The sequence below is a fragment of the Cyanistes caeruleus genome, chromosome 7 (genome assembly GCF_971803275.1).
Source record: "Cyanistes caeruleus chromosome 7, bCyaCae1.hap1.1, whole genome shotgun sequence".
Taxonomy (NCBI): Eukaryota; Metazoa; Chordata; class Aves; order Passeriformes; family Paridae; genus Cyanistes; species Cyanistes caeruleus.
This window is the reverse complement of record NC_141707.1, coordinates 39215236-39229952: the sequence shown is the minus strand read 5'-3', so window position 1 is coordinate 39229952 and position 14717 is coordinate 39215236. Positions and strand designations below refer to the sequence as shown.

General features: G+C 43.2%; 1 protein-coding gene and 1 long non-coding RNA gene across 3 annotated transcripts in view; one reads left to right on the top strand and one right to left on the bottom strand.

The window, feature by feature from the left end:
* ACVR2A (activin A receptor type 2A) overlaps positions 1-14650 on the bottom strand; it is a 49785-nt gene extending 35135 nt beyond the window's left edge. The window contains exon 1 of one of the 2 annotated variants that reach the window (XM_023931412.2): positions 12842-14650. In XM_023931412.2, coding sequence (XP_023787180.1) covers positions 12842-12896 — 55 coding nt within the window. In that variant the 5' untranslated portion in view covers positions 12897-14650. The remainder of the gene's footprint in view (positions 1-12841) is intronic. The other variant, XM_023931411.2, reaches the window with a different exon arrangement.
* On the top strand, positions 6830-8582 carry LOC111932345 (uncharacterized). The gene is made up of 2 exons (XR_002866102.2): positions 6830-7263; positions 7642-8582. It is a non-coding gene; the product is annotated as an uncharacterized LOC111932345 (long non-coding RNA).
* Positions 14651-14717: the final 67 nt, after the last annotated feature.

The window sequence follows — 14717 nt, the reverse complement described above, 5'->3', positions numbered from 1 at the left end:
GCCAGATGTGTTTGATGGAGAAGTGCTTGTGCTCACACAGAAACAGGTGTTCCTCTTGTCACAGCTGAGGAATTCACTCAGCAATAAATCCTCCTGGCAGGCCAGAAGAACACCAAAGCTTCACAAATGCAACAAAAAAATTTACGGGGGAATTCTCATGTCTTGCCTGCTCCAGGTGTTTATCCTGTGGTAGTCAATGAGTGCTTGAACGTGAACACAAACAGTTCTATCAGTACGATCAATAAGGAGAATAAAAACTGGTTTTTCATTTGGATTTTTTTGTTGTTTGGTTGGCTGGCTTTTGTCATCTGTTTTTCTTTTTCCCAGGACAATGATTACCTCCAGACAGCCAACACAGCAACAGATATTTAGTAAATCACTGGCCAAACAGCGACAATGACTCAACTTTCAGTGCAGCACCCTTAGGAGTGGTTTATTCTGTCCTATCAGGAACAAGTCTGGTGTTCTGGAGCCCACCTGAGGAGCCCCAGGCTTTCCTTCCTCGAAAACCCAACTGAGCCAGAGCCTGACATCTCTCTCCACCCTGCACACAGTCAGCAGTACGTCCCACAGCACAGGTGCATGGAACATTCCAGCTGCCTTAGTTTCTCCTCTTACGATGTTTATTTAACCACAGCATTATTTATGCACAGATACCAAAGTTAGTAATGCCCTGAACTCTGGTATCCCACTTCCCTGTAGAGTCACAGGAGAAATCCAGTACTCCTGACCATGGTGTGGAGTTGCCCTGAGCACCTCAGAGGGGAACACAGAGCACACACACGAACTGCTGCCCACAGCTGCCACATTTCCAGCCTCGAAGCCTCCATCCAGGCACTCCTTTCCCAGGACTGAGGCCTCTGCTTATGTTACTGAGAACATTTTAATGTTATATGTGCTCTCCAGCAAAAGGCATTTACTGGAAATGTCATAGAAAAGCTTTAACATTATACTCCCAGGATATTGATCCCAAGAATGATCACCCTTGCTGGAGGGAAGGTGGGCACAAAAGAAACCAATGTACATTCAGGTCTCTGCTCTCCAGTGGTGGCAGGTCACTGCACTGTCCCTCAGCAGAAGCCACTACACCTCAAAGAAGGGTTTAAAAAATCTGCTTTAGTTAAAAAGCATCTTGAATATCACAGTTAATTGATAAAGAGGATGATAGACATCTCAGCCTGGGCCTTGGAACACTGGCTTCTCTGTTCCCTGCAAGGGAGGCTGAGCTGGGAGAGACCATGGTTGGGGTAATGCCTCAGGTAAGAGTCCTCTGTGTTTTTTAAACTGATCTGACTTGCAGTCATGCTCTATACAGCATTTCAGAACTCTGCTGCTAGAGACCAATTTATCTCCACTGCAGTGTCCACACTTGGATTTTAGCACAAAGTTGTCCTCATGTAGAATTTCAGGGAAGAGTAACAGTAACACGATGTCTGAAGGAGGCCCAACAACAGCCCCAGGCTGACTTCAGCTGCAGTGTAACAAACGGGTGATCAGTTTAGGTGTTCTCCCAAAGGCTCGGTGAACAGCTGAACTCTCAGCACCACAAGCTCATCCAGAGCTTTTCTTTCCAGAAGTGTGCCCTGCTGACTGGAAGATATTCCTGGTTTATGGCTTTTGTCAATTCATGACTGACAAGCTCCTGACAAGTGCCCTGCTTCTTACACATTCCCCTGGCAGCTGGGAGATGCTCCTGGATTGAGACCTCTCAAATGCAAAATTCACCAGATCAGACCTTGTTTGCAAATGGGATTCTTGATGCTGCATCAAGTGTTTTGATTCAGGACATACAGGCATTATCAGTTAGGGTTCTATATGTAAAGGACACCCCCTACATTCTCTCCTCATCATTTCCAGACCTGTTAGTGCTGTCTGTTCTCTTCTTGAGTCAGATTTTCGCACAAAGTTTTATGCCCACCTGCTCAGAATAAATTTCTAAGGACATCTGCAGCTAAAATTTGAGTAACATAAATTAGACACTGCTAAGATTATGTTGTAAATAGTCTTTCCAAACAGTTTCCTTAAACCTGGGGTGTAACTGGATTTTACTGATCACTGTATCAGCCATTCTGTGATTGTGTCAGTCTGAATCTTTTCTTTAGTTCCCACCTCATTGTTACTGGAGAACTTGTGAGATAGGAGTGAATTTTATCACTTATTCCTTGGAATGACAGAATCACAGAACACTTTTGAGTTGGAAGGGACTTTAAAGCTCATCTCTTTCCACGTCCCTGCAATGGGCAGGGACACCTCCCACTATCCCAGGTTGCTCCAACCTGGCCTTGGAAACTTCCAGGGATCCAGGGGCAGCCACAGCTTCCCTGGGAGCCTGTGCCAGACCCCTCTGTTGTTCAGCCTAAAAATCTTGAGTCTAGGGCCCCCAGAGAAAAATGTGATATAAAGACATTTAAAAAGCAAGGGAAGAGGGGAAAAAAACCAAAACAACACTGTGAGAATAGGCTTGCATGGAGATCCTCAGAAGAATGCTGAAAAAAAGAAGCAAATTCTTCCTGAAGATGAAGGTTATTAAAAATGAACATGAATTGTGCCGTTTTCCCTCTCTCACCCAATACAGGCACAGAACAGCTCCACTGACCAACACTGAGGCAGCATTTCCCTGATAATTCACTTCCTAGGACAATGCAGTCTCTGTGCCAACCCTTACTCCATCCATCCCTTTCCTTGCTCCATCATCTTTCACCCAACTTTTCCCTTTGATCCAGAGTGCAGAAAGCTCCCTGCTGCTTTTTCCAGTAATTTCTGCTGCTTTAGCAGATTGGATCAGCCCAGCCCAAACCCAACAGCCACGAGGGTTGAGCCTGGAGTGAGGAGTGACTTCAGCACAAAATGGGGATGTGGGTGAGGAGTCAGATACAAAGCAGAGGAACTCTCGGTCTCACTGTTCTCCCATCAGTTTTTCTTAAATACCTTACAACTAAAACAACCTTTTTGGACAAGTAGAAAGTGATTGACAGGTTTTTGGAGCTGGCTGAACTGCTGGAGGAACAACTGAAATATCGTGGATGTTGAGGGCTTACTTCTAAAATTTCTGCATTACTGAGCTTCTGTTTCAGAATGAAGGAAGACAATGGGGAGAAGAGTTCAGATGGACAACAGAAGCTCCCCCAGAACACACTTTGTCAGTATGTAAATACCCCACCAAATTCATCAAAACCAAATTCCAACACACATTTCTTTACTCTTACACATGAAGAAATGGGAACTCATCATTTACCTCCTCTCTCCCATCTTCATTTTGAATGAAAGAGCTTCCAATGCCCAAGTATTTGTGACATCGAGAGGAAAACTTCTGGGATTATTAAATTTCAGAGAAATATTTTTGCAAACAAGGTTCTAGGAAATTAATTTGGCTTGATTTGCCATCCATCTGAATACTTTTAAGCCACTGGAAAAGCCCAGCTGCACACTGGAGCATCGGGATTTTTCACAAGGGATCCACTCTATTTACACTGGAATAAAAAGTGGGATCTGTGCTCCCCTGGCTTCCCTGAAAGCCTCTGACCCAAAAGGATGTGATTCAGAACTTCTTCAGCTGAACAGGAAAAGAAAACTTTCACCAGAAAGCGCTGCTTTCATGGGTGGTTTCCCAGAGAAGTGGTAAATGCTGAGTTTGGGGCAGGAGTGGAAGCAAAACCATCCTGTGGTTTGAAATCACCTTCTCACAAATGAATCACGGTCTCACAGCTCGGTTTTTGTACAAGCACAACACAGGGAAATTCATCAAGAGCTCGCTTCTGATCTCTATCATCCCAAATGGGCGAGGTCAGATGAGCCTTCATTCGTTGGGGTCCGTCCCAGTGACACAAGGTGAAGTTAAATAAAATGTAACCAAGCTGTTACAATTTTTAAAACCATTGCAGATAATATTTTTGATGGGCTTTGTGTTAAATTTAATAAAATTCAATTATCCCCAGAGACAACTTGCAAAACAGGCTCTTTCTAAAATGTCAGCTCAGAGAGTTAAAATGAAAATATTTAACCAGTGGTCTTTTCTAAGCTACTTTTAAAGTGGCTTTATAAACAAGTGATGAAAAATAAATAACCTAATTATTTATAAAAAGTACAGTAATTCCAACAATTGTGTGCCATTTTGCAACTTTCACAGCCTAAATGTTTTTCAACCCTGAAACATGGAAATATTTAAAGAAAACTCTTCCATCATGTAATTGCTGTGAGCTAAAGAGAACTATCTGTACCCTCTACTGACAAACACTAGCAAAAATTTCTAAAATTAACAGTTACTGCAAAGTTTAATTTTGTCTTGTACACTCAACACTGTAACTCAACAACAAAATTAAACCACTTCCCTGTTTATGTGGAAATTCCTAGAAGGAAACAGTTTTTCATGCTAGAAGGCTTGATAAAATGATTGGTCATATTTAAAAATAGCTTTTAAAAACAGATCAAATTTCAACTTATGTGCTGATATTGAAACCCAAGTATTCAAAATCCAGCTGAGAGAATGAAGACCACTCCAATCTTTAGGCAGCACTTAAAGAATGCAGATTAGTGTTATCTAGGTGAGATAAGAGCTCTCAAGCTGAAAAAATAAAGTCAGGCTTCAGTTACAAATAAAACTCGCCTCTAAATCACAAGTTGGTGAGGCAAAAGGCAGGAAGCTGCTGAAAGCCAGCTAAAATCAGCTCTGTGAGCAAGCAAAGAGATCTGGAGATGGAGCCAGACTGGGATGAAACACGGCTGCTCCGGGAGGGAAAGGTCTGGAGGAGGATGAGGAGCACCACAGGGTCCCTTCAAGGCTTCCCTGGGACCCATCTTGGTTCAGACCTTTCTGGAGGCAGTGGAACACCTCAGGGGGTCTGCAGACAGTGCCAGGGGCAGGGATGGCATTCCAGGCAAACTCTGGGTACACGGGAATTTCATGGAATTCCACAAAGACAAATGTGGTGTCCTGAGCCTTGGGACACAGCAGCCTCTGCACCAATACAGGTGGGGACTGCCAGAATGGGAAACAGCTCTACTGAAAACAACCTGGAGGTTTGGTGGACACCACACTAAAAAGTAATTTCAAAGAGGAAATTACCATCTCTACTCAGAGCCGTTATGATGAAGTGACATTTAAAAAGTGACATTAAAACCAGGCAGGTGGCAGATTACAGAAATCAACTGCACGGGGCCTGTGTCCAAACTGCCAATGCTCATCTCAAACAGGAATCACCTTTAAATCTGAAATAATTTGAAGAAAAAAATTATCCATCTAAACTTTAGATCACAACTGGCCCAAGGAGTGTTCCCTGGCCCCCAGGCCCCTCATCCCAGGCTGAGCACATCCAAACCAGATCCCTGCCCAGGGCTCCGTGGAACGCTGCCCTGGTGGCAGAGCAGGTGATGGGGTGCTGTGGGGCTGGTTGTTCTCTAAGTGGGACAGATCCTAGTTTTACACAGGGCTGAGCTGGAAGGCAGTAAACGATGCCAATGTTTTCACAGCACACTAATGGCACACACTCCACGCTCTCAGGCAGGAGATGAGGGAATACTGAAGTGCTGAAGCTGCAGGAATTCTGGTTCAGCCCTGCCTGTGCTGCCTCCTGGCACTGGCCCTCAGACCGTGCTTTGTGTCATCTCATTAGACACCACTTGGCACAAGCTACAACACTATCAGGGAGCTGAGCAGGGTTTGTGTTCCCTCCACAGCCTCATTTCACTGGGAATTCCACAAACAGGCAAAAGAGACCGGCCACGGATCGTCTCTAAAACATTGTTCATATCTACAGTCAATCATACAAAAACATTTAAAAACAATCATTGAGTTGCCTTACCCGTTTCCATTTTTTTCCAGAAAAAGCAAACAAACAAGAAAATCCCAAACCAAACGAGCAGAAACAAAACAAAAACTGTGTGTTTTACCCTCATAAAAGAGTTTGGTATCTTTCAGAAAATACAATAATCATATCCTAAATGTTTTTGAGTACTGTATCCCTCCTGCATTTCTAAAAAGGATGGATGTAGCATCCAACTTTAAAAGTCAATCTGCCACAAGAACTTCTGCAATTTCTTAGAAAAATTAGTTGTTTTCCTCATGTGCATCTCATTTAGGGATTAAAGATACACAAAGAGTTAAAGCTATTAAACACAATTCTGAGCTATACAAATTCTTAGCATTTTCAAAATGATTATACAGACACTTTCTAACAGAACATTCAGAATAAACATCTTTAGCAACTTCTCAGGTGTATCAGCTTTAATGGTGTCAATGTTCAGAATTAAACCAGCAAAACTTAACTCATTTGATGCCATCATTAGAGAAAGTGGAAATCTTCCCAAGTGAGACAACAGCCTCATTTAGGCAATAACCAAAACCAGATCAGACAGCAATGCCTAAATAGTATTCTAATTACAATATACAATTTTGCTGTAAATGCAAAATACAATCTTAATTTTCCTAGTTTTAATGAGGCAGATGAATATCTCAAAGTTCAGAAAGCAAAAGAATTTGAGAAATATTCTTTTTGGCCAAGATACTGCATTCCTCTTCATTATCTATTCACTAACTATAGACAATGTTTCCCTCATGTAATTAAAGAGTTATAAAACCAGAGAAATGCATCTTGGCATTTCTTACATGCCCATCACAGTTAAGAGTACATAGGGGTTTGCTTTTAATTACATTGCCATTTCAGCATTTTGTATCAAATTTCCACCTAATTACAGATCCATATAAAATCCTTAAAAAAAGAAGTTATGTTTTAACAAAGTAAGGAATCTCCAAAGGTGATATGTAGCCATTTAAATTAATTGAAGAACTTGTAGCCCTCTTGCCAACTAACGGTCCTAACATCCCATCAGGGCCAAGCAGTGCAGTTTAACAGTTCCCAACCAGCCACCTCCATAAGTAACTCAAGCATAACACAGAAATTAATTATAATTTTGCACAGACTGCATCCTGCATGAAACAGATTATCCTGCAACACTTTAACCAGAAACACCAGCAAAACGTAACATTACCAAGCCTTTCAGGAGGTGTTTTTAGATTTGGAAACACTTAATTTCCCTTCCAGACCCAACAAAACAGGGAGTTGGGAACCCCAGAGGTGTTGTTGCTGCAGGAACACTGCGACATCAGCAGGATTTGGGGTGACACAGCCACCGCTCAGACCTTCGCTAGCACCAACACCACACAAGTGTGTCCCTTACTCATTCTCTCCCTAACGAAGTTGCTCCACGAAGGAATCCCAGCACAGTTCATTAGGAGAACCTCACAAAGAAAGTCCCAACAGCACAGAGGTAAAGGCCCCCATCCTGCTCATTCTCCTTTGACTGCGCGCCTGGAAACGGGATTAATTAATCTGGGAGAGCTGGGGAGCAGGAGCTGGGAAAGAGAGGCACATTCTTTCACTGAACCACTTGAGAAAGAGCCCAGTTTTCTGCCCCCAGCTGTGAAGTGCTGTCACCAGCAGGACCTCACACCTCCAGCTCCCAGTCTGAGCTGATCCCATCCCAACACCACCAGCGCTGCCTCCAGCCGCTCCTGGCTGCAGGAACAAGTAGTGTTCCCACAAAAGCTTCCCTCCTTTCCAAGGGTTTTTCTAATACCTCTAACCACATAACCAAAGATTTATGTCCACAGTTAGTAAGTGAATTGTCTGTTTTTCTTGTTTCCAGTTGCAGCTCTAACTAGGAAACTCTGAAGAAAACCATAAATGTTGACTTTCCTCATCAAGAATTAAATTATTGTGAAACCATGACGATAATTATGCAATGGAAAAACCCTTCCCTGCTCTCTTTGCACCAACAACTGAAGGATTTGATGTATCTAACGTACATTTGGGATTCCTGGCCACAGAGATATGCAACATAAACAACATGGCAGTAAATATTCATTTTCTGTGGGATTAAACCTAAATATGCTCTGCTGTTTGGCACCGTAGTCACAAACTGTTTCTAAGAAAAAACCCCTCCACCACAGACAGTGCAGGGAAAGAAGACAAGAGATCCCACATAAAGTCACTGGCATGCAATATCACTTCAATTCCATATGGAAATAACAGGAAATAAGATGCGCCGAATTTGAAGCACCAAGGCAACAAAAACACATTAAGATTTCATCACACAAGAACTTGGCTGTAAAATTCGTCATTTTCTTGATCTTTTTACAGAGTTTTCATTTTCAGGAACATCAGAGAGCTAACAGCTCATGGATGCTACCAACCAGCTCAAGCAGGCATTTGCATTAAGCTGCTTTCAGTTAATGAAGTGGTGGAAATGTATCTCTCCTACACCAAAAAACCTCATCCATAATCAGATTTCTTGTCAACTTCTCTCTTTCTACAGCCTGGAGAAGTGGAGAAGGTTGGAAGAAAAGGTAGAATGAATAGGAATGGAAAACATTGGGGAAGCTGTTATTTTTTTCCCTTTCTTCCCTTGAACTAATGATATGACAAAAATTAATGTCTATGGTTAAACAGAGAAGAAAAAAAGTACATCTGTCCTCATTTGCTAATTAGCCAAACTCATCACCTAAGGGATTTTGCCCCCAGATTCCAGAAAGGTGGGAATGGGAGAAATTAAAAAACAAACAAAACATTCAAATACTCTCAATTAAACCCAGCTGAAAACTATTATTCCCACTAACAGTAATTCTCCTCTTGCAGAAAAGAGCTTTTCCCTCACATGGAACACCTGCCCCTCAATTTACACCCAGCATAAGCAAACAAACTTATTTAAGCTTTTTCTTCAGCAAAGCCTCGTGTGTGAAGGGTAGAGATGCAAATAAACTCATGACAGCAGCATCTCTCCGGAAATGTTTGGAAAGCAGAGTTCTCCCAGAACGATGCTCACATGTTCTGATGTTGCATTAGCACAATTACAGCTCTTTTCAGAGCCCAGAAGATTTAGGGTTTGTAACTGTTAAGTATTAACAGATTACTTAGAAATAGTTAACAGATTTTTGAGCTGTAATCATTTATAACATCAACCTCTCTGTAACACAGTCTATGCCTGAAAACAGTATTAAATAGGTTTATTTAATGAAACAAGTCCTGCTCTCAACAGCATTAGTATATTACCAGTGGTAATATACTTAATATAAAAACTTGTACACTCTGATAAAGTAAAGGAATCTTTACTTTAAAAGCAGTACTAATTCTGAAGTGGTTTATTGCCCCACAATAAAGTGAATAAAGTGATTATAGTCCAACCACAATCATGGACAGTTCACAGGGAACACACCAGCAGAAAATTTCACATTCACAAACCTGTGGCAAGATTTTCAAGAGTTCAAGATGATAATGAAATGATAGTAAAAAAAAATAAAAATAACCTTACACAAGTAAAACCAAAGAAAAATTGAATGTTCCCCCTCAATTCCTTCAGGACACCCAACAATTCAGCTTCTAAAGTCATACCATGGAAAGCAGGTCTTACAGTTCTTGATATTTTTTTTAGGGGGGAGAAAAAGATACAGTTTAAAAAATAATTTCTCTGACAATAATTGCTGTGAGACAGGAGAATAATAAATTAAATATCAGAGAATAAAATATCCTCCATACAGTGAAAATACTACTCCAGCTACAGAGGTATCTTGGACATGCCAGTGCCGTCAGCTAAATTACTCAAGACCTTCTGAGTGGCTTGGGAATGATCCGGCATTAGGAGAAACAGTGAGGACCAACACTTTTCTGACACTGTTCCTTTCGCTTAGGTGATCTTTTAGCTTGATTTTAGCTTCAATTCTAAAAAATCCAGGTGTTGTTCCCTGTAGGAGACTGCAGAACTACTTTGATGAGGGACCACCCAGGGACCAAAGGCAGAGCAGGTACCTCAGGAGAAATGATGGGCTGGGAAATGAGTTTATAAGTAACAAAAGGAACGCTGAGATTTTAAACTAAGATTATGGGTGAGGAAAATCCACTATTTCAGCATCTCCCACACTCTCAGCTGCACAGGGCGCATGTTTTGAAAATCTCAGAAAATTATGAAAGCGCCCATTCTCTGTTCCTGAAATGTTTTAAAGTGTAGCTCAGCAATCACAAAAACACCAGAACACAGCCACACTTCCCTGGGGGAGGGGAGCACACAGATAATATCTGAAGAGAGCCTTCTTTGATGAACAAGCTATTTCAGTCACAAGTTTTCTTGTGAAGCTCCCCTACAATCTTGCCTCACCTACAGCAGAGGCACAGGAAGTTTGTTCTCAAGTATTTTATTACTCAAGATTTTCTGCTCCTTCTGAAATCAAACATGCAATCAGGTTTATCTAAGAAGTATATTAGAGGGCACGTGGAGAACCTTGACCCGAGCACTTTGTTTTCTTGTTTAGCTAATGTGTATTCATCTCAGCCTCTGGAGTTCCTACAGATGGGTTCAAACCTACACCCACTTTTATCCAAGCATCTACAAATATTTTAAAGCCTAATAACAACACAGATGCTCTTTTTCAATTATCTTAGTCAGAACAGGGAAATATTTTCACTCTGTTAACAAAGATGATTAGATTCACTGGAAATTCCTGTCCATTTGTAGTACATTTCAGGATTTCATACAGCAGTTTACAGATAATAAAATAAATCGCTTTGAACCTAAAGAGCACTTCCACACCCACCACGAAGAAAAAAACCACAACATTTCCACCTATTAAAAGAACCCCGGTATTAATTGGTCGTGTAAACATCTGCAGAAAATAGCTGTATTTAAAAATAAATGAACAAATACAGCAAACCAAACCCCCAGTCGCTGAAACAGGCTGTGAGGAGCTGGAGTTTCACACCAGAGAGGCATCTCCACACCTGAACTCCAGGATTATCTCAACCATTGCCAATATTCCAAGATATAGAACACCGGCAGACTGATTTTCACGTTAAAGACAGGAAAAGAAACTTCTGGTGATGATGATGTTAGAACCAATTTATCAGGTAGGGTTTAAAACTGAAATGAATTAAGAGACACTACTCATAAAAACACCTGTACTTCAAGCTTAAAATCTCATATAAACTTGTAATTCTGATCATAAACCAAACAGTTTACTGCTCAATTTATTTATTTTTAGGCTTGCCTAGAATCTCAAAGTGTCTGCAGTCCCGGTGTGAGTAGAAAATAGTATAATAATTGTTAAGTACCGGAACACTTAATGTATAATACTGGAATAACCACCAAAACAATGTCATTAACATGAGAAGCAGCCCGGATTGCAGGCAGTTTCCTGCTCATTTAGCCAAGATTAATTCTTCACAGGCAAGAGAAACATTCTTTTCACCTTACCAAGGACAACCTGAGCGAGAAATATTAAAGGAAAGGAGTTCTTTATTGCTTAGCTGGTCTTTTTATTAAGTCTGATAGTTAATGTCAACAAAAACCACTATTCTGTGCTCTAGGCAAAAGGATTTTAGAGGTGGACGTGGAAGAGAGACAGACATGGAGAGCAGATGGCAGCAAATCTTTTAGAAACTGTTAGTTGAGAGGGGGAAAAAAGTTTCCCTGCAAAACATATTGCTGAATTAAGAGGAACCCTGCTGAGCTGAAAAATCAGGCATTAGGAAAAGCCAACGCACACGTCTTTACTGCAAGACAAAAACGGTCAGAAATCATGTTTTATTTCCAAAGAAGAACAAAAATTAAACGTCCTGAACAACCTTCCGGCTGTCCTTACCCCGCTGTGCCGTTTCTCTGCTTAGCACAGGCAGGGTTTTTGGGTTTCTCCCTGGCAGCGCTCGCCATTTCACAGCACATTTAGCGCACACAGCGCGGATCGATAGCACTACAGACACAAGACGAGACTTATCCATTTACTAACCACAGCAAAACGGCCTCTTCAGCAAAATCCTACAGCTCCTAACGCTGGAAATTTAAAAGGCATCGTTACAGGGATCTCATTACTTCCTTCTCCCGGTCATACGGGGAGGGCTGAGCACTTGTCTGGGAGCTTTTAGCCTGATAAACAAGTGTAGCTTTGCACACCCTGCAAGGATGCTAAAAACCTACACAGAGCACTAAATACACGTTCCAAATGCGGGCACAGCGTGTCAGGCTGGCTTGTAAACTCGCATTAGATCCTCACACAGCTCGTAAGAGGGTTTTTTGTGACACTGATGGAGCTCCAAGCACAAATGGACCAACAGTTGCCCAACCACTGGTTGCTGCCATAACAATTTTCCTTCTGAAGGAGCGTGGGTAAGTCCTCACACCCCGCTCGCTTCCCAGGACTCAGAGCTGGCGTTTGAACCTCAAATTCTGCTGTTTTAAAGAGAAAATTAGTAGAGGTTTATTTTTTTTGTATTTTTCTTTTCTGCACTACAAGGCAGTGACACAGAGAATAGATAAATACAAAAGGTTACAAATTACTCTTTTGAAACTGAAAGCCTGGCTTTTCACCCCAATTCTGTTGGTTCATCTCTACATGCACACACCCCTCGCTATCACCAAAGGACGAGCTCAGCCTTTCCGAGCGACACCTATTCTAAATTAATGAAGCTTTAACGAAGGTCGCTATTCACCAGTGAATAGTCCAGGGTAAGAGAGATCAAACTGAAGGGAAGAGCATTTCAGCTGGGTAATTCTGATTTAAAACCAGCATCCAACACCGATAACTGCGCTGCCAGGTTACTTATGTGACACTAGGTGGTTATGTCTCCACATTTATTCCACACAATTGATCTGAAATCCAAGCGCTGTGAGCATTTCAAGTGCTCACGTTACATATTTGTTAAGAATAAACACGAAAGCAGCTTCTTTATAGTCGCTGCCATCCACAAACATTTGCCACCAGGAAAAAGATTTTTTTCTCACTCATACAGAGCCAGCCCAAGTTTTCAAGTGCTGACCCCAAAGCCCTCCATTTAACGTGACAAATCCAGGAACATTCACTTACCTGATGAGCAAGAGATAAGAAAAACAGCGAACGCCAACTTAGTAGCAGCTCCCATTTTCCAAAGCTGTTAAAACATTTAAGTGACTTTAAGTATCCAGTTTTCTGGGTCCTGCAAGCTGGAAAAATCTCCCTTCTTGCTGAGCCGTTATAAAGCAATTTATAGCAACATTTCTGCAGCAGGTAGTGTTCATAAAACACTAAAAATCAGGTTTGTTTAGACACTGACGACCTCCCCGCGGCTCTTTCGAGAGAGAATCCGGGTTGAGGGAGGGATAAATATATTTGGAACCGTGTTTCAAAACACACGTGTCATTTGGCTTCTGTACAAACGGTGGCAAAATTCAATTCATAAAAGTAATGCTACGAATCCACTTTAAAAAAATAATAAAATAAAAACCAAAACAAAACGAGTCAACGATTAAGCTGCTGAGCACGACGAAGTCTCTGAGTCTCCAAGTGTTTTCCACATCAGGCGTCGTGAAGGATCATCCCTCGTGGGTGCGAGTGTCGGGGGGTCGGATCGGGATCAGTCCAAGGCGATGTTTTTGTCCTGCCTCCCCCCTTCACACCCCGTGTAGTGTTTGGGAGAAAAGCAGCTCCATTCCAGTTCCAAACCTCAGAGCGAAGAGAAGTTTTTGTCAGTTTGTCGATGAAAAACTACCTTAAAAACCAGCCACCAGCTACACGTGGGATTTCTTTCATAAATGCTGAGGGATTTAGCGTAGCCTTGGAGAGGGAAAGGGGGGAAACAACAGTCTGGCAACAAACAAACCTTCGGGCTTCCCGGGAAGTGGCAAATCTCTAGTCCTTGGCCAGGCAGCGAGAGCAGTGCATCCCCCCCGTCTTCGCCGCCCTTCTCCAGCACCAGCACTCCCGAATCCCAGCAAGATTTCCAATTCTTCTAGGAGATTTCCATCCCCTCCCCCCGCAAGAGGCTATATTTGGTATCTGAACACACAAGAGTGGCTGGGGAGGGGGTATAAAAAAAAAAAATTAAAAAATAAAATGCAGTATCCAGGCGCTGGGGAGGAGGGTGGTATATTCTTTGTGGCAAATCCTTGCTGAGTGCCGTGCTTCCAGGAGAACTGGGCTTCTTTGGAAGGGAGGCGGCTGTGCCTCACGGCGGGCTGAGGCTGGATGGATCCAGGCTCCTCTCGCTCCTCACGGGTCCTGGATGAATCCACGCTCCTCTCCCTCCTCACGGACACATCTCCTCCTCGCCGCCCCGCCGCTGCTCACACGGAGACTCCACAAAATCCACCCCTCCGAGCTCAATCCAGTTCTTGCCTTTTTTTTTTTTTTTTTTTTTTTTTTTCCTCTTTTTTCTTTTCCTCCTAGGAGCGAGCAGCAGGAGACGGCAGGGGCGGGGAGGCAGAGCCTTCTCCCCGCGCCTCCCACACGGCGGAGCGGGGACCGATCCCCTCGTCACCCTCTCCCCTAACTCTGACCCCGGCTCAACTCTCCGGTCTCCCGGGCGGCAGAGGCAGCGCGGCTCAGCCCAACTTTGTCCCTCCAGCAGTGCAGCTTAGGGGCTGGCGAGACGAAAAGGCCGAGCCGGGGGATTCTCTCCGGGCGGCGGCGGCCGTGCCTAGAGCCCGCCGAGTGTCGCTGGCAGCGCGGAACAGCCCTCGGTGCCCTGCTGCCGCTGCTCCCCCGTGGTAATCTCATATCTACCCATTCACCCGTGTGGCGTGTGGAGAACCGGCCCAAGATGGCGGCGCCCGGGCGATTGTTTTTGTTTCCTCTCCGCCTCCCCCTCCTTCCCCACGGCCGCCGCGGCCGCCTCGGATTGACAGCCGCACCACCCAATCAAAACTCGGGATTTGCATCTTAGCCCCGCCCATCCCCTCTCGCCCCTCCTATCGGCGGCTGGGCG